The following is a 25,259-nucleotide window of genomic DNA, read 5'->3' as shown; positions in this document are numbered from 1 at the left end:
TTCTAAAGTTCTTCCTGTTTATTAAACTATAAGTGTAATACAAGGATGACACGAACGTTCCTACAATCCTACTTCATTGGTATTTTTCATCTTTATTTATTTAAAATACTACTTTTCCCTTCCCAATCCTCAATTTAATACCTCACTCTTATACCATTTGTTTGGTCTAAATCTATTTTTAAAATATATCGATTTCCTATTTTTATCCCCCACTTTATATTGGCATGGCAATTCAGCCCATAATTTACTTAATTCATCATAACCTCTAGGATATTAACATTCTTTCATCTTTTAGAAATCTACTACACTTCTTTTTCTACTTTCCTCACCCTTCTAGTTACTGAAACTTTGTAACTTTTACATCCATTTATGTATACTTAATTCAGTATATTAATACAACATATATACTCCTGCATCCTTTAATGCTGCTTTACACTTTTACATGTAATAAATACCTGATTTATTAATCTTGCATTCACTGAAACCATTTCATCAACTGTAAACCTCTTTTCATATGTAACTCTTTAAACATTACCTTTAAGAGGTTACACATTGAATACTCTTTTTTATATATAAGATTTGTATTCACCCAGTAGTTGTGCTAAAAAGATGGTTTTTTTTTTTTTTTTTTTTTTTGTTTGATACCTTGAAATCTCTATAGCAAACACAAATTTTGGTTTCAATCTGACAATTCGCTTTTTTTTTTTTTTTTTTTTTTAAATATTTCAGCACCAAATGAAGTGAAGTGTCACAGTGGATAAAGTGGAATACAGATCAGCGATTCAGTTCCTCTTTCTGCAAGGGAAAACACCCAAAGCAATCCACAAAGAAATGGTCGCTGTTTATGGAGATGTCTGTGCAGCTTAGTGTTTTTGCACATTGGTATAAAAAAATTCAAATGTGGAAGAACCTCAGTGCATGATGAAGAAATCCCAGAATGGCCAGCAACTGCTGTAACTGAAGAATATTTCAAAAATTGAGGCATTAATCCTGGAAGATTGCTAAATTAGAATCAAAGAACTAGCTGCAGGGCACCAAATTAGTGTAGGGTCTGTGGAAAACATCATCCATTAACAATTGCATATGAGTAAAGTGTTTGCTAGATGGGTTTTCAGTCACGACCCCTTACCAGAAGAAGAAAAGAGCACAATGTGCAGATGAAACATTGTCAATGTGCTAGGAAAAGCAAGGAGTTTTTCATGGTTAGTCACCATGAATGAAACTTGAATTCAGCACTATGATCCCAAAACTAAACAAATATCAAAACAATGTAAGCATGCAGAATCACCATCCCCCAAAAGGGCAAAGATGCAACCAAGTGTTGGCAGGTGATGTCAGTTTTTTTGAATCAGCATGGTGTAATACTAACAGATTACCTTCAAAAGGGCTGTACTGTGATGGCAAAGTATTATTCCAACCCCCTCGTAAAGCTACATACTGTTATAAAATAAAAAAATACAGCAAAGTTGTCAAAAGGTGTGTGACTGCTCCGTGATAATGCCCCTGTGCATTCCTTGTATGCTGCCAATGAAGTGTGCCCATGAATATGGGTTTGAAATATTGCTGCATCCTACTTATTCCTCCAACCCTGTGCCCTCTGATTTCTTCCTCTTTCCTGCTCTGAATTCTTTCTTCATGGAAAACGCTATGCTGCTGATGATGAGCCAAGTAGTGGTTTGAAGGATAGTCAGAAGATTTATAAAACTGGCCTGCAGAAGTGTATTCAGAGGTGGCAAAAATGTGTAATTTATGTTGCCTCAAAAATCTGCTTTGTGGGTTCAAAAAGATGTCTTTTTTGAACCCCCCCCCCCCAAAAAAAAAAGCTTTGGCCATTCCCATCTATGTAACAGCAATGACAGAAAATCAGTATATATTTTCTAAAGTTTCTAAATTTAATTCAAATCTAACCTTAACCGATAATTCCTGTAACTTATAATAATTTATTATAATAATTATAACAATTTAATTCTATTTTCCACACTTATCTGCTGTCTTTGCAATCACTGATGAAGCAATAGGAAAAACCACAAAATATCTGATTTCCATCTGTACAAAATTTCAAATGGAAATACACCAATATTTCACATAGGTTAAATATGCTGTATTTCTCTCTCTCTTAATATAAGCAATAGCACTTTTAAAAATTTGGCAGAGTAAATGCAAGTTAGTTTATATTAAATTTTATTTAAATGAAATGCAATGCAAATTCTCAAATTTATAATCAGTACTTAATGCCCTTCAGTAATTTTATTTTAAAGAAATGGTAGATCAGAGGAGACACTACATGCTTATGTGGAGCTTATTTTTGACAATCCCAAGGTGAATGTATTTTGTGCTAACAATCAAATGGCAGTTTATGGCCCATTTTTTTTTCTTTTTTTTCCCCCCATATAAAACCCATTACCAAGGTTGTGTATCCTAACATGCCTGCCAGGGGCAAAATGTTGTAGGGCGATATCACATTTTAAGGGTGCAAAAGGTGATATTGTTGTACACATTGGCACTAATGACCTTAAGAGTAAGAGATTTGCAGATTTACTTAACAAGTACAGGTCAATGCTGAAAAAAAAAAAAAGTCGCAAGTTAGGGTTAAATTTGAAAGTGTCTGCAATTCTGCTTGGATGTGATAGGAGGGAGCATATGATGAGAGCCTTGTCAATCAATTCAGCCCTGGAGAGATTGTGCAAGGCTCACGGGGTAGAATTTTTTTCAACATGGTCTGTGCTTGCTAACAGCAGAGACTGCTTCTACAGGGATGGGATACACTTAAATAGAAAGGGTGCAAGAACATTTGCTGATGCTATCAAAGCAGTGTTAGGTGGGTCAGAAAACTGCTAGCTTTGGGGGGGGGATTCACAGACTAAAAGATTAACAGTAGCCGCAGGCAGAGACGAAAGTGATTCTTGCACTGCTTCTATTGTAATGAGCAGCAGCCTAGAGAGCAAGTTGATGGGAGTCATCATGGAATAAGTAAATACATGGGCTGCGTTAGGGTAACTAAGAGTAAGAACAGGCGCACGTACACCAATGCTAGAAGTACAGTAGAACGTTGGTTATCTGGAATAATTTGAAAGGCTGATCTCTTTTTTTTATTTTTATTAACAGTAGTACAATAAGCGCTGGTTATAGTGATCATGTTTGCAAATTGAATTTTATTCTAAGAGAAAGATCGAGTTTACTACCCATTTATAACAGATTGTACAAACAAAAAGCCCAATAAACCAAACCCTGCAAATTGCTTTTATTGTTTCGTGGTTGTGATGTCTAGAATTCTAAGTGACCTTCAGAAATATAATGTAGAAAAATATCACAGAGACTACTGTAATGGGTTTTTTTTTGGACACCGTGAGTGAATTTCAGATTAGTTTAGCTCCAGATTTGGTAAGAATAATATTGGCCTGAAACTGTGCCATTTATTATTTTTTTTCAATTTTTTTACGGTAAAAGGTAAACGAAAAGAAAACACGTCGTTTTAACGTTGCAAGAAAAAACATTAATGTTTAAACAAAAAGAATTAATGTTTTTTGTTGAAATTATTAATAGAATTAGTAAAGGTGAAAATTTAGGAAATTTCTCCAAAGAGTTTAATGTGGGGACTTCAACAATTTACGACATCAAGATAAATTCCAATGCTCTAACAGAATTTGTGTTGATTATGGACAGTGGAGGAGGATCTAGCGAAAAAAAAAAAGACTATGTTGAAACCAGAAAATTCCGCTTTAGAGAGTGCACTTTGTGTTTTCTTTAGAAGCGAAGTTTAGGTGAGAAAAAGCATTGGATTTTAATTGAAAATTAATATGTAACGAAAATTTTAAGGCAAGCACAGGTTGGCTGAAAAACTTTAAACTGGGACACGGTATACGTGAACTAGACATTCAAGGCGAGAAACTTTCTGCAGACAATTCGGCAGTTTATGTCCTTCATAAGTAAGTTTAATTCAGTTAATGCAAATTGCGAGAAAGAAAACGATTATAATGTTGATAAGACGGGCTTATTATGGACAGAATTATGAAAAACCCTAGACACTAAAAAAGAAATGCCTGCACCAGGTTTTAAGATGAGAAAACAGCGAGTTACAATTGCTGTGTGCAAATGCTACTGGAATGCACAAATTGTCCATGCTCATTATTGGTAAGTCAAAAAAACCGAGAGCATTTAAAATACTGTATTTCTAATTTTCCTGTTTAATATAAAAATCATACAAATGCCTAAATGAATGTTTCTGTTTTCTGAGATTGGTTTATAATTTTTTTTATATTTAATTAATCTTACCTTACGTTCCATTATCCGGAAATTTTGGCTATCCGGAAGAGGTCTGACAATTGACACTCTACTGTATAAGTAAATAAATTTGATGAATTTGAAGTGATGATCAAGGCATCAAATGCAGATATTGTTGGGATATCAGAGATGTGGTGTCACACAGATATAAGCAGTGCAGAATTGGAATTTGGGGACTACAATGTGTACAGAAAGGATAGGAAGGGAGGAGGGGTTACACTGTTAATTAAGAAACACAATCTAAGGAAATGCATCCGGTTGACATGGGTGGACAGTGCAATGTTGAGTCTGTTTGGTGTGACATAAACACTGGGAAAGGTAATATGAGAATAGAAGTGCATTAAGGCGCCTCCGTAGCCAGATGGGAAGGAGCATCAGTGCATAGCACACGCTTCTTGATTAGACCGGGGTTCGAGCCCGTCACCACCAAATACGGAGGATGCGGAAAGGTCAGGGAATGACCACTGCATATCCCGGAGCAATATGGCCTTAGTTGCTAATGCTCCTAAAAACCAAATAACAAACAAACAACAACAGGAGTGCATTATAGGCCTAATGACTGATGAGTACAACGAACAGTTGTGCAGAGAAATAGAGTGAGCCAGTAAATCAGAATGTCTTGTAATGGAGGATTTTAACTTTCCAGATATTGACTGGATTTGTGGTTTGGTCACTCGCACACTAGCAAGACTTTGTGGATTTATTGGAGGATTGATTTTTATAGCAACATGTTCGAGAGGCAACTGGAGGAAGTAATACTCTTGATCTGATTATCAACAGGGATTATTCATGCATTAAGAGTTTGCAGATAAAGGAACCACTAGGTGACAGTGATCACAGTGTGCTGATGTGGGATTTACTTAGAGATGTAACTACCATCAAGGATAAAGGGAAGGGTTTTTCTTTTCATACAGGTGACTACATTGGTCTCAGACAGTTTTTAAATTCACTGATTTTAGAATTCACCATTACAAACGGTGAATTCTAAATGGGGAGCCTCGGGGACTTAATCTTGGAGGCTACTAGGCATATCATACCAACTAAGAAATATGTTAGAAAACCTTCTACCACAAATCACAAATGATAACCAAGATTGTGAGTTCATATACCAATAAAACAGCACATCCTGTAATTTCTGTGAATTTTTGGATAGACTTTCTAAATTAGTCGATTGGATGAGGTGGTCCAATTCTGTAGCCAATACAATCCCTGTTCCTCAACATTAGTTAAATTTTATTCTGGAATTTTATTAAGGATCATATTATCAGCCTCATTACCATAAAGTACACTTTATTAGGTGTACCACATCGCAGGAGTTATTATTTAAAAATACATAGTATCCATCATAGTAGAAAGTCAGAGATTAAAAATCCAAGTTTAAAAAAAATGGGAATCTAGTGTGGTGCCACTACATCAGCAGCACAAGATGTTGCTGTTCTTGGAGAATTAAACCAAGAACAGCATTGTGCAAGAACAGAATTAAAGCTGTTTCTGATCATGTAACACCTGATATGTTAGAGAAGGTGTGGTAGGACAATAGCTTTCATTGGGATGTATGTTACATGACTGGTGGAAGTCTCACTAAGATATTATAGTCATCAATAAAAAATTCACAACCACAACTTTCATCCAGCACTTGATTTTTTCTACTGTCATAAGGCATCATTTTATGCCTTATGACAAAGTGAAAAAACAAATGTGAAGTTACTCATAAATTTCCCTGTATCTCTAATCACTGGTATGTCTTCTTACTATAATCTATTCTTTAGTATTTTTTTTTTTTTTTTTTTTCAAAATACATTTTGAAATAAATAAGATTATTTTCTACGGGTATTTACTCCTAGTTAAAAGCTTACAGACAGGTTCAGTTGGACTGTTTTCAATTAGCATTTCTTCAATACTGAACTTAAAACAATTTCACATAATTATAGTGACAACATAAGCAGTAAGAAAAGTCTGGGACATTATTAAACAGATGTTTAAGGAAATATATTTTACTACCTTTGGAAAAACTTGTGAAAGTGGAGGTCGACCAGGTTTTCTTTTTTCTGGAGGTCGGCCTGGCAAAGTTGCAGATTCTGCTTTTCTTTTTGCAGTTATTGGTATCGGGGTAGCATCCACACTAGGGAGGTGAGCAGATCTTGTGATCTGATCTCGTCTTTCACTGAAAATGAATAACATCCAGTGATCAGATACTGAAATAGCATCATTTAAATTTTTATAAACAAATATAAAATATTATTATTAGACATCAGATATATGCACTAAAAAGCAGGTCATATATGCACTAAAATATACACCAAAATGCTAATACAGTCGATTCAGGTTATTTCGGACACATCAGGACTAGTGCATTTTGGCCCGAATAAGCAGCTGCCCCAATTATCCAAAGTTTCACATAAAAAAAATTTAAAAATACAATGGATCCCCATTTTACAATTGGTTCACTGTACAATCAAATCACGTTATGATGGACTCAACATAGTAAAGTACCATTCACTATACAATGTGTAGTAAGCACCAGTCATTGTGATCACATTTGTGAACTGAATTTTAATTCTATTAAACAGCAATTCTAATTAGTGAAAATAGGAGGAATATTATCCACAAGCTATAAAAGTAAAGATATATTAAGCACAAATTTAGCCTTTATTACCTTACCAATTAAAAAATTAAATGATACGTGAAAATCGGAATAATTAATACGTACTGTAATATGTACATACTAACTAGTTGACATTTCTGCTCACTGACATTTGTGGGTGGAGGTTAAAATTTAAAACAGTAGAAAGATAAGCAATCAATAACAAAGAACTCGGCACACACAAATTGCAAGTAACACGATACGTGCAAGTGAGAACAGAGTAACAAGTTACGAAGCTTTAAAAATAGGAATGAAGAGATGATTCTGAAAATTAATTTTTTTATATGATTGAAGATTCCATGGAAGTGTAAACACATTTCACCATAATAACCCACAGAATTACAGATGTCAGTATTATTGCAAATTCAATAAGATCGAGTTTACTATCCGTTTATGATAGACTGCACTAACAGAAAAGCCCAATAAACAGGTGACTGCTAATTGTTTTTATTGTTTTATGGTTGTGACCTCCAGAAATCCGACCGAACCACGTGGTACAGTCGGAGACAATCATAGGGTAATCTCCAGTGCTGCGGCCTCCTGCCCCAATTAAACGGCATGTTATCCCAATTAAGCTAAGTAAACCCTGGCTATTTTCTCAATTGGGTTCTGTTTTTTTTAAGATTTGTCCCAAACAAACCACTGTATATGCGCTACAATTGTTACATTTATTACTCATTCATTACATTTTTATTTTTTTGTTCATTTCTTTGTATTCAACATGTTAAAAGTAACAAAACTGTTAATGAAAAGTTTTAACATCTTTTTTAAAAGTTTTCCCTTTCAAACTCACACCTTGAATAATTTTTGCTACAAAACACAATGATATATTTCTCAAAATGATCCACTCTAAATTTGTGGCATCTATTGTCCAAGATAATTTTATATGCAGAGAATGACCTTTCCACTTCTACAGAAGTGATTCAGCTGCATTTAAAAATGTGAGCTTTTGAAACCTCTACTTGAAATAGAAGTTCATTTCCTTTTTCATTTATGAATTCTTCTATTTTCCTTAAAGTATGAAATCCTGAGTTCTTTTCTAAAACATTTTATTTTTCCCTTATTTCTTCTCTTATACATACAGGTATGGTTGAAATTCGCAATTCAACTTTTTCCATTTCTCCAACTGCACTGCTCAAAGGAAGTCTCCATGTTTCAAGTTCAGTTATATCAGTGATTCCCAACCGGTGTGCCTCAGCACATTGGTGTGCAGTAACCCTTTCAATTTTGTTGTGAGATTAGGAAAAATTCCATTGAATTCAATGCCAATTACTATTTCCGGGTGCCATTAATAGTCATATTTTAACTTAAAGTATGAATTGAGTGATAATAGATTGGGAACCACTGAGTTATATAACTAGATGACCAGCTGAAATGGGTCTGGATGAACAACAAATGTTTTCTAGCCAAAGAATCCGAAAACATTGCCTTAGTGCTACCAACAGCCACTGAATGCATGCTATCCAAGGAATCAACAAATTTTTTTTAATAGAATCAAAAGTTTTAGCATAAAGCAATGCTGCCGGTAGACCATGCTCTCCACCTTGTGAAAACAGGATCAGGTGAAAGAGGAGTAGGCAAGTTGCTATTCTCAAAGGTACTTTTTACAAAATTTTTTTAATACTATAAATAAGTTTAATTTCACTAAAATCCTCCCGAATTGTCTCTGCCAACCTACATAAGCCACGGGCTAAGCAAGCAACGTGGATTACATTTGGACAGAAAACTTGTAATGCAGAAGCAGCTTTTACCATATACGAAGCAGCATCACTAACAAAAATGCAGACTCTTTCACTATGGGTTGATTCTGGCCATAACTGCAAATTAAAAAATCTTGCTCTTGCAGAGCAATTCATTTTTTTCTGAGGGACTTACAAGCAAGTAAATAGCAATGTGATAGTTCTGCATAAAATTTTCCACACATAAAATGTGCAATATAGCAGCCACAAATGTCTGTCGTTTTGTCAACAGACACCCAAACGTAGTTTTCTCTATCTTGAAGAATTTCACAAACAATATCATCATAAATAGCATTAAGGAAATTTTTTCAAGACAGATTTGTTTAGAATATTTTGCTAACAAAGAATACAATGCTTTTTCAAAAACTGCCCGAAGACTTGACTGTTTAATTATTGAAAAGGATATTGCTGCTTACCAGGGCAAGACACCAATCCTTTGAAAATCCCTTTTCTCTTCTTTTCAAGTATGTGGCTTGGTTAAAAGTGACTGTTCTGGAAATTTTTCCTTGCTTTTCCTTTGCTTGGCCATAATGTGCGATGTTGTTTTCACATGTTGGTCAACTGTAATTTTTCCTTGCATGGAATGTTCTTTTCACAAACAACACAGAACACAGTAATGCCATTCAGAGTAAAATTTTTCTGCGATTGGCAATAATTTTTGTCATGTTTAACAAAAACATTTCATTTGATGTAGTTGATAGCATGGGAACAAATAACAAAATAGCATTAAAACTGTGGGGTATTTACATGTTTATTATATATATATTTTTTTGCTTTCCTTTCACTTCCAACACTATTTTTTCAACTCTCACATTACCCTCTTTCTGGGGGCCTTTTCCCATGGAATTACTGGTTATTTATATCTCCGCCACATGCTAGGCAACACCGGTTAATGATCCCTTTTATCTGTCATTTTCAACACATCGTCACTGTCCTCCTACAATTCTACAACAAAGGTTCCCCATAGGGGACCTCTCCGCCTACCAGATTTCCATTCTCTGATAGTGTAGTAGGGGTTTTCGCATCTTTATGTCATGATCTGAAATTACAGTCTCTTTCATCTTGATTTCACTATTTTCATATACTACCTACTACTTCCCTTGTGTGAAGGTCCTCAGATAGTACCAAAGAGATTATAACTGTTTAGCCATACAGTTATAATTAATGTGTTTACTACATACAGCGCAGTTTACTTTCAAAGTGCTTCTTTCCTTTCCCCTTTATTGCCACCTCTATTACCAACTCTCTACAAGAGGCATTTCCTCAACAACCAGAAATAAACATATTTTCTTCTGTTTTCCGAAATCACAATGACTCCACTGACTGCTCCCCTTAATACAAGCCTACTATTTCTTCTACCATATTCTTCCTTTATAAAACAATAAAAATAATTAAATAAATAAAATAAAACAATTAAAAAAATATACATATATAAACATAATATCAACTTTATGTAAGATTTGGATCTTACAAAAAGTTTCCCATACCAATTTGAGATATTTTCCCACACTCAGTGAAATGTTACCCCATGCTAATTTAATTGAAATACAGTGACTTGTTATGTACTTCCGAGATCAAATTAGGAATATGCAGTATTGCTTGTAATATTTGTGTTATAATAATATTAGTGCATTTATATGCACTAATGACTACAATGACCACAATTGCATATAACACCGAACAACAAATTTTGGGTCATATTTTGTTACAGGTGAGGGAAAGTAAGTTTACTTTATAGATTTTGGGGTGCTAAATATGGAAATAGTGCTTAAAATGGCAGATTGGTTCTTGTTTTTGAAAAAAAAAGTAGTTTTTTATATTTATATAAGGTATTTTTTTTATTTATATGTCAGTAAGATGTAGCTACAAACATACCAGTATCAAACACGGGACTTTTTCACATTTCGCTTGTATTCAGTTTCAGGAATATCCCTTTTCACCATCCAACAATAATCAGCTAACATGGCGGCATTCCATTTGCTTTTGTATCTTTGTTCTATAGCTGTGATGGCTTGAGGGAAGCACTTAACATGTTCGTCACTGACGACACCCACAATTTTGTGGGAAGAAATCCAGGTGTGAGTGCAAGAAATGAATCTTGAATGACATGTTGCACTCCAGTTTTTCATAAGTAATAAGATCTTCAACAAGCGGCCTGCAGTTGCCAGCTTTAACATTTTCTAGAAAACCAGTCGAAAATTTCGAAAGGCTTTCCACGCTGATTTCTCACTATCACTAAAGACACATTTGAACTGTTCAACTTTGAAAAGTTGCCTTAATTGTGGACCAATGAAAATGCCTACCTTAATCTTCTCTGTACTAAGTCTTGGGAATTTCTCTTGCAAGTATGTGAATGTAGGACTATTTATTTCCAAAGCCTACAGGAAATTTTTCATTAGCCCCAGTTTGATGCAGAGTGGTAGAAGCAAAACTTTATTTGAATCTATCAGAGGCTCAAATGCTATGTTCTTCATTCCAGGTGTTAATGATTTTCATTGAGGCCAACTCCTCGTCTCATAGTGCATATCCTCAGCACAACTATCCCACTTGCAGAAAAAGCATTAATACTGAACATAACCCCTTTGTAGTCCTAATAAAATGCCGATTATCTTTAAATCGCCACATATTTGTCACTCATACTTCTGATAGTGTACACATAAGAGGATGTTCTTCATGTTTGCATGTTTCTTTTTTGTGGACTGAATATGCAAGAGATATTGACAGTAGCATATTTCCATTGTGTAATAACAGTCTTACGGCTAACCTTATAAGTGTCTTTAAATAGTCACCATTCTAATGACTTTGATGAGTATAATAAGAAACTGTACAGGGAAATAGTGTGCCAGTAAATCAGAGAGTCTTATAATGGGAAATTTTAATTTCCCAGATATTGACTGGAATTTGGGGGCTGGTCACTCACACACGGCCTCCGTAGCCGAGTGGGCAGGAGTGGGAGTGCAGTAGCACACGCTCTTTGAGTAGACCGGGGTTCAAGCCCCTGACTACTGAATATGGTCGATCTGCCAACTCGCACTGGACCAGCGTGGCAGATTATGGTCCATTTCCCTCAGCATGAATTGTTGAGGAGGCTTCCACCCTGCAGTGGGTTGATAATGGCTGCACTTCACTTTCACTCACACACTAGCAAGGCTTTTGTGGATTTATTGGATGATTGTTTTCTACATCAGTATGTTCGGGAGGCAACTAGAGGGAGGAATACTCTTGATTTGATTATCAGCAGTGATTCTTCATGCATTAAGAATCTGCAGATAAATGAACCATTAGGTGGCAGTGATCACAGTGTGCTGAAGTGGGATTTACTCAAAGAGGTAACTACCATTAGGGGTAAAGGGAAGGGTTATTGCTTTCGTAAAGGCGACTACAATAGACTGAGACAGTATTTAAATTCTATACAGTGGGACCAACCGATGATGTTACCAACAGCAAATGCAAAATGGGAAGCATTCAAAGAACTTATCTTGGAAGCTACTAGGCTTTACATACCAACTAAGAAATATTGTTCAAGGTTTAGGCCTAAATGGATGTCAGATGAACTAATGAGGCAGAGAAGAAACATGCATGGGATACATACAAATTAACACATGACACAGAAGCCTATGATAGATACAAGTTGATCTGTAACCAAGTTACAAAGGAGGTTAGGCAGGCGAAGGCAGATTACGAGAAATCTTTGGCAAGGGATGCAAAGAAAAACAGCAAGGAGTTCTTTACTTATGTAAACTCTAGAAGGAAGGGGATGAATCAGATTGGTCCACTTGATATCGATGGGTCAACTGTTGATGATCCTGCTCAGGTAGCTAACAAACTAAACGAATATTTTGCATCGACATTCACACATGAGGAGTTATTTAGCGAGGGGAAAGCCAGAGGTGTATTCAACTCTAGCAGTAAGCTAGAGAATCTTGTAATAACTGAGAGTAAAGTGGAGGAGAAATTGTTGAAGATAAACACAAGAAAGGCACCCGGGGTGGATGGAATCTATCCAGTTATATTAAAGGAGGCAGCAGAGGAAGTAAGCAAACCCTTAGCCATAATAATGAGAGCCTCCTTGGACTCAGGGGAGGTACCCACAGACTGGAGATGTGCAAATGTGACCCCAATTCACAAAGGAGGATCAAAGGCTGACACAAGTAATTATAGACCTGTGAGTTTAACTTCTGTTCCAGGAAAATTAATGGAGGCACTAGTTAAAGAAGCACTGCAGGATCATTTAGACAAGACTTCAGTTATAGCTCGGACATAGCATGGTTTTGTTAAGGGGAAGTCTTGCCTGACCAATTTGATTGGATACAATGATGCAGTCACAAAGGAACTGGATGCAGGGAATAACTTTGATATTATATACTTGGATCTTAGAAAGGCTTTTGATACTGTTGCACATGGAAGACTGCTACACAAATTGGAGCAGTGTGACATTGGAGGCAAATTGCTGCTGTGGATAAAGGGGTGGCTGAGGGGGAGAAGACAGAGTGGTAATCAATGAACACTGCTCGTCGTGGACTAATGTTATTAGTGGAGTCCCTCAGGGCTCAGTGTTGGGTCCATTATTGTTTTCTGTATTTATAAATGATACTGATAAATGATAAATGATACTGATATCAAGCTTAATGTCGAAGTTTGCAGACGATACAAAGGTAGGCAGGGTTGTCAAGGACACTACTGACACTATGCTGCTGCAAAAGGATCTGGAAAGGTTGAGCAGATGGGCTGAGAGGTGGCAAATGAAGTTTAACATTGACAAATGTAAAGTACTACACATGGGAAACAGCAACCCCAGAGCAACGTATCAACTCTGTGGTACTACACTGACAGTGGTAGAGAATGAAAGGGACCTGGGGGTGGTTGTGCAGGCAGATATGAAGTTCTCTGAGCAGTGCAGACGGGCTGCAAGAGTAGCTCATGGTGTATTGTCAATGATATATAGGAATTTTTCTAGCAGGGATAGGGAGGTGATTATTCCCCTGTATAAGGCGATGGTCAGGCCACACCTAGAGTACTGTATACAGGTCTGGAGGCCTCATTTCAAGCAGGATGTAGAGCTGCTGGAATGAGTACAGAGAAGGGCAACAAGATTAGTGAATGGAACAAAGGGGTGCTCTTACGAAGAAAGGCTTAAGTTTTGCAAATTAGTGTCTGGAGACTAGGCACCAGTGAGGTGATCTGACAGAGGTGTATAAAGCCTTGAATGGTTTGAGCATGCTCAATGCTGATGGGATTCTTCCTCTCGCTCAGAATAATCACCTGAGAGGGCATAAATTCAAATTGAGGAAAGAGAGATGTAGGATAGACGTGCGGAAATTTGCCTTTAGCCACCGGGTGGTTGGCTGGTGGAACAGACTTCCATCCCTTGTCGTGGAAGTTGATAGCCTAAATAAGTTTAAGGCTCAGCTGGACAGGTATTTTGAACGAACAGAGGGGTGAAGTGGAAGTGGTTTTTTTTTTTTTTTTTTTGGCTGATGCTGCATAAGCTTGCTTTCTTGCATCAAATGCCTCTACTAATGCTAATGCTAACATGCCTATGTTCATTGCTGCCATTAGACCATCGATATCCTTACAAACAGTGAGTTCACCCTCTGTTTGATAAAATTTATCATAGACTTTATTTCGAGTACAAAATGTTGTCACTTTCACAGAATGATCTAGCAGATTCCGCTGTTGTAGCCTTGAGGCCAAAAACTCTGCCTTATTCTTCGGCAATTTGAGATCCCTGATGAGATCATTAAGCTCACTTTCTGTGATCTTATGTGGTTCAGAAGGATAACAGTTTGGACAAAATGGTGGATCCCTTGATGTAGACTGCTGCTGTACTTCTTTGTTTATATCAAGTTGTTCATCAGCGTCTTTATCAGAGTGTACAGAAAAATGGTCAAGTGGTTCAGGAATAGGCAGTACTTCGCCATGAGGCACGGGACAAATTGCAGATAGTATATTTGAGTACGTCACTGTCCACCTTTTCTTCATTGTTATCCCTTTTCTAATAGGGGACACCATACAGAATTAACGGTCTGTGACGTGACTTTTTGGCTGACTCCATATCATGGGCACTGAGAAAGCATAAACATCCCTTTCGATTCCCCCATGCACTGAGTTTTGAACAAGTAGTGCAGCATATGTGTGGAGCCCAGTTCTTGTCCTAGTTGCTGATTGTGCACCAAAAGTACAAGAAGTAGGCTTTTTTATGGCTTGAGTTAAGGGACGCTTTCTTGAAGCTAACGTGACTTCTCCACACATGTAACAGAAGTCATCCAGACCATTCACACAATTATGGGGCATATTAATCTTACACAACACAAATACTGTGCAAAAAGTAGGAACCTCACAAACAGCAAATTGCCCAGTACCTAGCTATATTCGAAGATTACTGCAACAGAGCTGAAGACGCATTTGAGGAAACAACTTATCACTTGATGCAGAGCGAGGCGACAGTTACAGATCACATGATAAGAGCATGGTGGTACTGAAACTACAGTGTTGCTGTGTGTTTTGCAAAGAGCCATAGTTGATAATGTAGAGTAACTCGCTAATATGATACCCCAACTGTAATTTGAAAACAACAACAAATGTTAGTGTGATTTTTGTGTTCAGCAGCAAAAAATTAGTCAAGATGGGTATTTTCGTTTTTGCAACATTTTATGTGTTGACCAGTGTAATGCGAAGTCTAGTTATTACAACTACAGCAGACTCGCGATTTATCAAGACACTTCAAGACTCAGTTTTTTTTAAAGACAAATTAAAAAAAAAAAAAAAAAAAAAAACCAAAAATCATAAAATTCAAGTAATAACTAGAATAGATATAAACAGATGTTTTGAAAGTCGTAAATAAGCGATGTTATAAGTCGTCATTGGGAGATAATGTAGCTATTATCTTGCAACCCCCCGATGTCTTCACACTCGCCGCTCAAAAAAAAAAAAAAAAAAAAAAACCAAATGTTTAGTTTGTTTTAGTGCGTTGCATCGATTGTTGTGTTCCGTTGCACCGCAAAAAGACAAATTTTGTTTCATTATTTATCTCAGGGATGTTGAAATTTTTTTTTTATAGTAAATATATATTTTTTTGTTTAGAAATCATGAAAATGATGGGTAAATGCAAGACAATTGCGCTTTCAGTTTAAACAAAAACTTGGAATTATTCAAAAATTTGAAAATGGTTCATCCGTTAAATCTTTAAAGAACCTTTATAATGTTGGTGACCAAACCATACGCAACATCATTAAAAATAAAGGGGAGCTATTAGATTTAAAATCAACATCGCAAAAAATAAAGGAAACCATCATATTGGACACTCGAGTAGTAAGTGGTAAGTTTTTTCCTATTTATCACCATATTTTTTGCTTAGGTTGCTGAACATTTTTCGATACAGTAAGTATCTGACTTACGCAACTATGGATTTATTTAAATTTTTTTTTCACTCAATTTTTTAAGATTGTAAAATTTAAAACAAAAAAAATAATAATAATAATAAACAATCAATATCGACGATCATGGCATGCACAAAAGTGAGATACAGAGTAACAAGCAAAAAAAAATAGGAAAGAAGAGAAGATTCTTACAATTTATTTATGTTTTATTTTTTATATGACTGAAGATTTCAGTGAAGGGGACACGCTTAACCATAATAACGTAAAAACCCACAGAATTCCAGCTATCGGTATTATTGCAAATGCAATAAGATCGAGTTTACTACCCGTTTATAATTAGATGCACTAACAGGAAAGTCCAATAAACTAGGAACTGTAAATTGTTTTGTTTTATGGTAGTGACCTCCTTTCATTTTGACCGTTATCATGGTGTAGACTAAGAGAATAAGTGACAGCGCTATTAGTAAATCTACCATGAAAAGGAAAGTGATAGAGTTGGATCAGAAAATTAAACTAATAAGGATGTATGAAAATGGCCAAACATTAACACATATCGCGCTGAATTCAGATTTGTCAATAATAATATAGCAATATGTTACTAGTCATTCCTGAGTTATGTAAAACTCGACAAAGTAAGAAGTCCTGGAATGTATCTCTTACGTATGTCGGGAACTTCTGTATTTTTGGATTAACTGGGATTTGTTTTTTACCATCTATCCCGGAAAATCGAGAGCCTACTGTATTCATTTTATCATTTGCATTACATATAGATCCATTTTATAAAAAGTCATTTTAATATTTTTAAAAATTACAGTGAAACTTGTTTACAGCTAAGTGACAAAAATGTTTTATATAACAACTTCCCTTACAGTGGGAATTTCAGTTCTGTTTACAAAATTTTTCTCCTAATTTTTGACTCTTTCCTATTTTGATATGATTATAAAACAAGTCTGAATTATAGGTAATTATTACTACAATACAGAAAACACAATAATGTGGTAATACAACTAACCCTGCTCCCATTAACCCAAACTAATACCCTAATCTTAAAATGAATGAACAGTTCTTGTTATAGTTATTACCAGCATCTAATTAATAGTTAAATAATAGTTAAATAGTGCACAGAATTTTATGCACAACGTTAATATATTTCCTAATATGAAGATACAAGCTGTTACCTTTAACTGTTCCATATTACTGCAGACATTTGCAGAAATTGAAGACTTGTTTTCCACATATAAATTTCATGTGAAATTTGTAGTTGTTTAATAAAAAAATTTCAGAACTACTTTTTCCTTTAACTATAAGTAACCGTGCAGTGCACATGCAAATTTGTAAGTGATATAACCTGCCTTCTTTACAATCCAGAATTTAAAGTTAGAAACTATGTATATACAAAATAATTTTAGTAATCCAGATATTGTTCATATTATACAGGAGAAGAAACATACAAGGATGAATTGACACTAATGATTTTTTAACAAATGAAGAGATGAACAAGCTTACAAGAATCAGACAAGCACATTTGGTTTTTTTTTTTTTTTTTCGGTTATTTTTTTTAGGAGCATTAGCAACTAAGGCCATATTGCTCTGGGAATAGGCGGTGGTCTTTCCCTGACCTTTTCCACATCGTCCATATTTGGTAGACAAGTACATGGATGTTGCAGACTGCCCAAATGATTAGAGAAATAGTGTTGCAATTTTATACAAAATAAAACGACAACACTGTTTTAAAAATAGAATGCCATAAATAAAACCAAAACAATGCAATTATTTGCAAACTGAACATCAACATCACATGAGTAATTTTCCACCATAACCACATTTAATATCATACATCATGCAATGATTTCAGTGTAACATGTCGTAGATGTTAATATAATGAATTAAGTACTTTACTTAGTAACATTATTAAGGAGGCCAGAAGATTTCACTCCTAGATATCAAGGAGAGCTAAAAGCCTAAAGATTTCATTATACTTCTTTATCATCATTAAGAGTTAGTAGTGATAATATCCGCTGGTACTGATTTTTCAAAATGATAAGTGCTTGTACAAAACATTCATTGTAGTGGAGGAATCACTACTCAACATGATTTTTACCTCCAGCAAATCAATGGTTGTTTCTGTTCAAGTTTTATGTATAGAATTTAAAATCAATCATAAAAAATTTCCTATCATGTCTCAGTTTTAAGATATAGATAGATAACTGGATTCTGTACAAAGATATCATTACTATTTGAAATACAATTTTTAAACTTATTAACTTTTGGTTGGTTTTGTTTATTAGGCTAAAAGTTAAGCAAGTACCTCATTACTGTTCTTGCAATAGAGTATATTTTGATTTTGATGCACTTATCCAGACAAGTCATTAATTTTATTATACCATTCAACTGTTCAATATATAGTGTATGATAAACTATGCTACAAGAATTCACCTTCGGTTCAAATTTGCCAATTACTTTTACTGTTTTTAGGATAATGCATTGTTAAAATGGAGAAGACAAAGCACAGAACTTGTGCCAATCACCCAGACAACTTCTGCTATGTTTGTGGCACTTAACCCCAAAAACTCAGAGGAAGAAAATATACAATGTCACAAAAGTTGCATATTCATTGTACTTCGGCTGCAAGGTTGATGACAAAAAAAAAAAAAAAAAAAAAATTGGGCTCCACATATCTGTTGTATTACTTGTACAACAAACTGAAGGCTGTGGTTATATGACAAGCTGAGAACATTACCTTTTGCCCTCCCTATGGTGTGGTGCGAGCTCAAGAATCATTTCGACGACTGCTATTTCTGCATAACAAAAATAAAAGGCATTTCTAAAAGTAGCAAGCACTGCATCAAATACCGTGTGACATCAAATTGTCACACGGTAAAGAACTGCCAGTACCTGTGCCACCAAAATCTTGGATATTGGAAGTAGTGAAGGTACAGAAGAAATCGTTTGAGCAGATGTCGTGGATCCATGTACTTCAATGATTTGGATTACGAGCCAGAAAAAGAAAAGGCCCCACACTACATTGAACAAGAATTAAGCGACTTGAGCAGAGACTTGGGCTTACTTAAAGAGAAGGTGGAATTACTCGGATCCAGACTACAACAGTGGAACTTACTCGCCAAAGGTACAAACATTACATAAATTGAGTTTAAGATATTTTGCAATGAAAAACAACATGTGTGTTTGCAAAGATGTCATTGGTCTTATGCACGAACTGAATATTGATCACAATACCTCTGAATGGCATTTGTTCATTGATGTGTCAAAGCTAAGTTTGAAAGCAGTATTGCTTCATCATGGAAATACTTTATCATCAATTCCTCTTGTTCATGCTGTTGGCCTGAAAGAAACTTATGATAGTATATCCCAGATTCTTGCTGCTATACGTTACAATGACTATGGTTGGAATACTTGTGATAATCTCAAAGTGATTGGACTGCTTGTTGGGTTGCAAGGTGATTTCCACTAAATACTGTTGTTTCCTGCGTTTGTGGGATAGTCGTGCAACAGCTAAACACTACGTCGTACAACACTGGGACAAGAGAGATGAATTTATTCCCAGAAAAACCAATGTAAAGTATGTTCCATTGGTTGATCTACAAAAAGTTTTTCTTTCCCATTTACACATCAAGCTTGGACTGATTGTTAGTTGTTATTTGGTTTTTAGGAACATTGGCAACTAAGGCCATATTGCTCCGGGAATATGCGGTGGTCATTCCCTGACCTTTCCGCATCCTAAGTATTTGGTGGTCACGGGCTTGAACCACGGTCTAATCAAGAAGCACACTGCTGCTCCTGCCCACCTGGCTATGGAGGCGCCCTCTGGACTGATTGAGAATTTCACTAAGGCACTGGACAAAGAAAGCAGAGGGTTTGCATATTTACTGAAAATGTTTCCAAATTTATCTCATGCAAAACTGAAGGAAGGAATTTTCATAGGTCCTCAAATAAGAAAGCTCCTAAAAGATGAAGAATTTCAAAGAAACCTGAATGAGGTTGAACTGGCTGCATAGAGATCTTTCAAGGCTGGGGTACACAGATTCCTCGGAAAGAGAAAAGAAGAGAACTATGAGCAAATGGTGACAAACTTGCTGAAATGTTACAAGAACATGGGGTGCCGGATGTCATTGAAAATGCATTTCCTTCATTCCCATCTGGATTTCTTTCCTGAAAACTTAGCAGATGCCAGTAATAAACAAGGAGAGCGCTTCCACCAGGCAATGGAAAAATGATACCAAGGTCACTGGGACTCTGCCACGATGGGAGATTACTGTTGGTTCCTTAAACGGGAAAGCAATCTGGAGTATAAAAGAAAATAATATTGCATAAAAACAAGGAATTTAAAAAATGTGTATATCTTTTGATGCAGACGTGACAGAAGTAAAAGATTGATATTTTCATAATTAGGACATTAATTTTGTTCACAATAACCAACTTTCGTTCCAGAGGTATGACGAAAAAAAAATTTTGTCGGGTAGCATTATTAATCTAATATTTTGAAGAAAGTGAAATTTTAATATATCACCATTTTTTCGAGTATTTTCCCCCCCAGTAAAGTGAAGACCTTGAGTACACTTTTTTATCACAGAGAATCACAAAAGTAAACTCAGATTTAGTTTTCTTGATAGTAAGATCTACAGATCATCCCATAATTAATGCCATTTGGCATCTTTTTTCCCCCCCTCACATTGCAGACTTGTTTTATTTATACGTGTATCTGAGCACACCATATGAAATATCAGAATAGCTAAATAATGTAAGAAACTATTCCACCTAAAAAAAAAAAAAAAATCCTTCTTACTATTTTCTGTTGTCAAAATTTCTATGCTAACTCATGTAGATATTTAGTCAATCGATGAATAGGTTTCAATTAATTAAAAGTATAATTTTTATCAGACATTAAAAAACAAGATCAAAATGTCAGAAGAACATAGGCAAGTGCCTATCTGCATTAATGTAAATAGTGCCTATTTACATTATTTCAACTGGCTACAAGAACATGGGGTGCCGGTCATTGAAAATGCATTTCTTCATTCCCATCTGGATTTCTTTCCTGAAAACTTAGCAGATGTCAATAATAAACAAGGAGAGCACTTCCACCAGGACATATCTGCAATGGAAAAATGATACCTAGGTCACTGGGACTCTGCCATGATGGGAGATTACTGTTGGTTCCTTAAACGAGAAAGCAATCTGGAGTATAAAAGGAAATCATTGAATGGGAAACATGTCTAAGTAACATATATTGTGTGTATGCTATTTATTATGCATATTTTTGTTGTTGTTGTTTTGGTTTTTAGGAGCATTAGCAACTAAGGCCATATTGCTCCGGGATATGCGGTGGTCATTCCCTGACCTATCCGCATTTTCCGTATTTGGTGGTGACAGGCTCGAACCCCGGTCTAATCAAGAAGCATGTGATACGCATTACTGCTCCTTCCCACCTGGCTACGGAGGCGCCCAATGCATATTTTTGTAAAGTGTGTTCTAATTCTAAATGAGTATATGAGCATATGTATTCTGTTCAATATATAAATTACTGGAATAAGTTGCCTTCATGGGTGGTAGAGGCCGACAGTTTGGGGAAATTCAAAGGTCATCTGGATAGTACTTTCGGGTAAGAGAAGTGCATAGGATGATAGGTTTGATTTCCTTTTTATTTATTAATTATTATTATTTAGTTATTTATTTTATTTATTTTTTTATTTTTTGCTTTTATCATTGTTTTGTTCAGATTTTTTTTTTTGGCTGGTGCAGCATAAGCCATAGGCTTTCTTGCACCATGCGGCCGTTACTAATACTATCCAATATACTGATATTGGATATACACAATGACAACCATATAGAGAAATAGAGTGAGCCAGTAAATCAGAATGTCTCATAATGGGGGATTTTAACAGCCCAGATATTGACTGGAACTTGTGGGTTGGTCACTTCGCACACTAGCAAGACTTACGTGAATTTATTGGATGATTGTTTTCTACAGCAGCATGCTCAAGAGGCTACCAGAGGCAACCACTGCTGATAATCAGATCAAAAGTAATACTCTTGATCTGATTATCAGCAGTGATTATTCATGCATTAAGAATTTGCAGATAAAAGAACCACTAGGTGGCAGTGATCACAGTGTACTGATGTGGGTTTTACTTAAAGATGTAACTACCATTAGAGGTAAAGGGAAGGGTTTTTACTTTCGTAAAGATAACTACAATGGTCTCAGACAGGTTTTAAATCCTATACAGTGGGACCAACTGATGATGTTACTGACAGCAAATTCTAAGCGTGAAGCATTCAAGGAATTAATCTTGGAAGCTACTAGGCTTTTCCAACTAAGAAATACTGTTTAAGATTTAAATCTAAATGGATGTCAGATGAACTAATGAGACTTGTGACAGAGAAGAAAAATGCATGGGATACATATAAATAATCAGGCAACACAGAAGACTATGCAAAGTATAAACTAGTCTGTAAATAAGTCACAAAAGGAGGTTAGACAAGCGAAGGCCGATTACGAGAAGTCTTTGGCAAAGAAAAATAGTAATGACTCCTTTACTTATATAAACTCTAGAAGGAAGGGGATGAATTAGATTGGTCCACTTGATATCGTTGGTTCGACGGTTGATAATCCCACTCAAATAGCTGACAAACTGAATGAGTATTTTGGATGGCTAACTACATAATTTAATTAACATTACAAAATTTCAGCATTAGCATTTCTTTTTTGCCGAATTCTGGATATTAACTTGCAAGCTAATTCCAGGGAATAATCAGATTTTTGTTCTCAACTATGCAGTATCATTTTAAATAAAATACTCATTTCTAAATACTGAAACTGGTGTACTGTACTAGCTGTACTTAAGGTAAAATTAGTATTATCAATTATTATTTTTTTAAAAAATAGTGCATCTAATTAAGATCAGAAAACTCTTTTACCTTTCACTGACTACTGGTGTTAAATCCAGAACCACAGACTTTTGTTGGGGCTGCTGTTCCTGATAAAAAAAAAAAAAAAAAAAAAAAAAAAATTACAGAAATGAATAAGAACTTTTCTTTTCTGTTTTAAAAATTTACTTAACTGCTCAATATTAATGAAGGCTAAGGATAGACATTGTTACTTACTTTACCTTCAGATGACATCAAATTTTCCTTGTATCACACTGACTTTTTTTTCCCTTGTACCACACTGACTTTTTTTTCTCTTGTACCACACTGATTATGCAATTCATTAGGAAGGTTCACTCAGTTCATAATTAAACTGTTTTTCTCAAAAACAAGTAACTAGATAACTTGCTTTTGAGCTTTATCTGAAGTCTTAAATTTCTTAGCATTTATTTTTATTTATTTACTTTATTAATCACAGCTGGATGTAAACTGCATACTATGAATGGCATGCTGTCTGTTTTCATTTCTTAAAAATTCCTGTCTCAGGTCACATACAAATTAAAATTAGTTCTGATAATCTGAGAATGGGTATAATGTAGGTTAAGTAATCATAACATATATCTTACAAACTCTTAGAAATGGAAATCTGGAAAACTTTTAAAATGCATGTCATTCAGCCTGAACAGTTCCTGAAAGATTTCTTCCAAATGAATTGTGAAATTGCACAATGAATTTATTTAACAATGAGAGAGCAAGAAAGCTCCTTGGCATGTATTTATCCTGAATTATATTCAAATAAAAAACAATTGTAATACAGAATATGTAATTAATTAGTTATATGTATATGTAAATACAAATAAAAAAATTTAAAAAGTTACAAAGTTGATAACAAAACAAAACACAAAAGCAAAAAAGCAGGATCCACTGTTACTTATGATTACCATTACGGACCATTAAGATTAAATTTTCCTTTAAAAAAATTTAGTTTGAAAATGAGTCTATAGGTGGGCGTCAACTGATCCAATTAAAACCGATAGTAGAAATAACTTGTTCTGGGGCAAGATTGCCTCAACAGGATTTGATATTTAGTTATTCTAGGAAGGCAGAAAAAGAAACCATTGTTTAAAAGCAGAGGGCAATGAATATTGCCTAGAATTAGTTGACTCAAAAATAATTCCATTATATTTTAGTGGCCAAAAGATTCACACCAACATTATAACTGGCCAAGTGATGACTTATGTAATTTATAACACAGAAATTAAGGAATTTCTTTTCATTTTTTCTAAAAATTTAATATAAACCTTATAATAAAGGTTTGGAAACGAGTGTAGCCTTGGTCAGGCGAAATTTTTACAGCTCTGGATAATAGAGAAGTTTTTTAAAATATTTTCTGTTTTATTAACTTAAATTGGCATATTAATTTATTTTCTAGAGTAGCTTTATATTCCTAGTTATGATACTTGTTTAATTTTTAACTTCAATAGAGACTTTGTAGGTTATTACTTACTATCAGTAAGGGTATATAATCCACGTGTTTTACAAGTTTTGCAGATCCGGCGAATGTGAAGTTTTTAGCTATATTTAGCCACTTTATTGACTTAATTGCTATATTTAATTATTTTCTATAAGTAGCTTATAAACCTGGTCAAGATCCTTGGTTTATTCTTAATTTAGATAGCGAGATTTTGGAAGTTAAAGAATACGTAAGTGTCCGTAGATTTACCGTTCGTAACTTGCCACCATTGTTATATGATACGATATATCCCGTACTAGATAGCACATTCCACCCAACTTGTTTCTGCCAAGTATCATAGGTATTTAATTTTTCTCCTTTTCATATTTTATATCATATATTTCATATATCTATCACTCAAAATATACACTACAAGCTAGCGGTATTAATTTCCATTTCTACTAACACTCTCACAGCCAAGGCTCTCTCTATGAGGTTGGGTACTTACACACCCGGCTTGCCTAGTATCCTTTAAACTCTTTTCCTTCTCTTTACATCTTTCTACTTTCTGTTCTTCGTTTTTCCGTCCGTTGAACTATTAGTGTAATACTAGGGTGATTTGGACATCCTCACTTTTCTTATTCTTACTATCTTCGCCTCTATATTTTTAACTTCTTTTCCCTCCCTTAACTTGCATTGCTTCCTTTTTCTATACCGCTACCTTGTTATTTATCATTTATTTATTATTATTTTATTTTTACATACTTTTAATTTACATACTTTCGACTTAAACACACTGTGTTCTTACATACTTTCCTATTCAATCTATTAATCTAAACACACTGCGTTTGCGTTCTTACATACTATCGACTCAATTT

At 35.0% G+C, this 25,259-nt stretch overlaps 1 protein-coding gene across 1 annotated transcript in view; it reads right to left on the bottom strand.

The window, feature by feature from the left end:
* The window catches only part of LOC150088720 (protein HIRA-like), a 375,669-nt gene that overhangs the window by 145,176 nt on the left and 205,234 nt on the right, over window positions 1-25,259 (bottom strand). Inside the window, exons 17-18 of the mRNA XM_090369626.1 lie at window positions 22,980-23,038; window positions 6,283-6,445 (exon numbers count right to left, since the gene is read on the bottom strand). Of these exons, the coding sequence (XP_090225752.1) occupies window positions 6,283-6,445; window positions 22,980-23,038 (222 nt within the window). The remainder of the gene's footprint in view (window positions 1-6,282; window positions 6,446-22,979; window positions 23,039-25,259) is intronic.

This window comes from Mastigoproctus giganteus, chromosome 3, assembly GCF_048544385.1.
Source record: "Mastigoproctus giganteus isolate SK-2022 chromosome 3, ASM4854438v1, whole genome shotgun sequence".
NCBI classification, from domain to species: domain Eukaryota; kingdom Metazoa; phylum Arthropoda; class Arachnida; order Uropygi; family Thelyphonidae; genus Mastigoproctus; species Mastigoproctus giganteus.
This window is presented reverse-complemented; position numbering and strand designations above follow the sequence as displayed.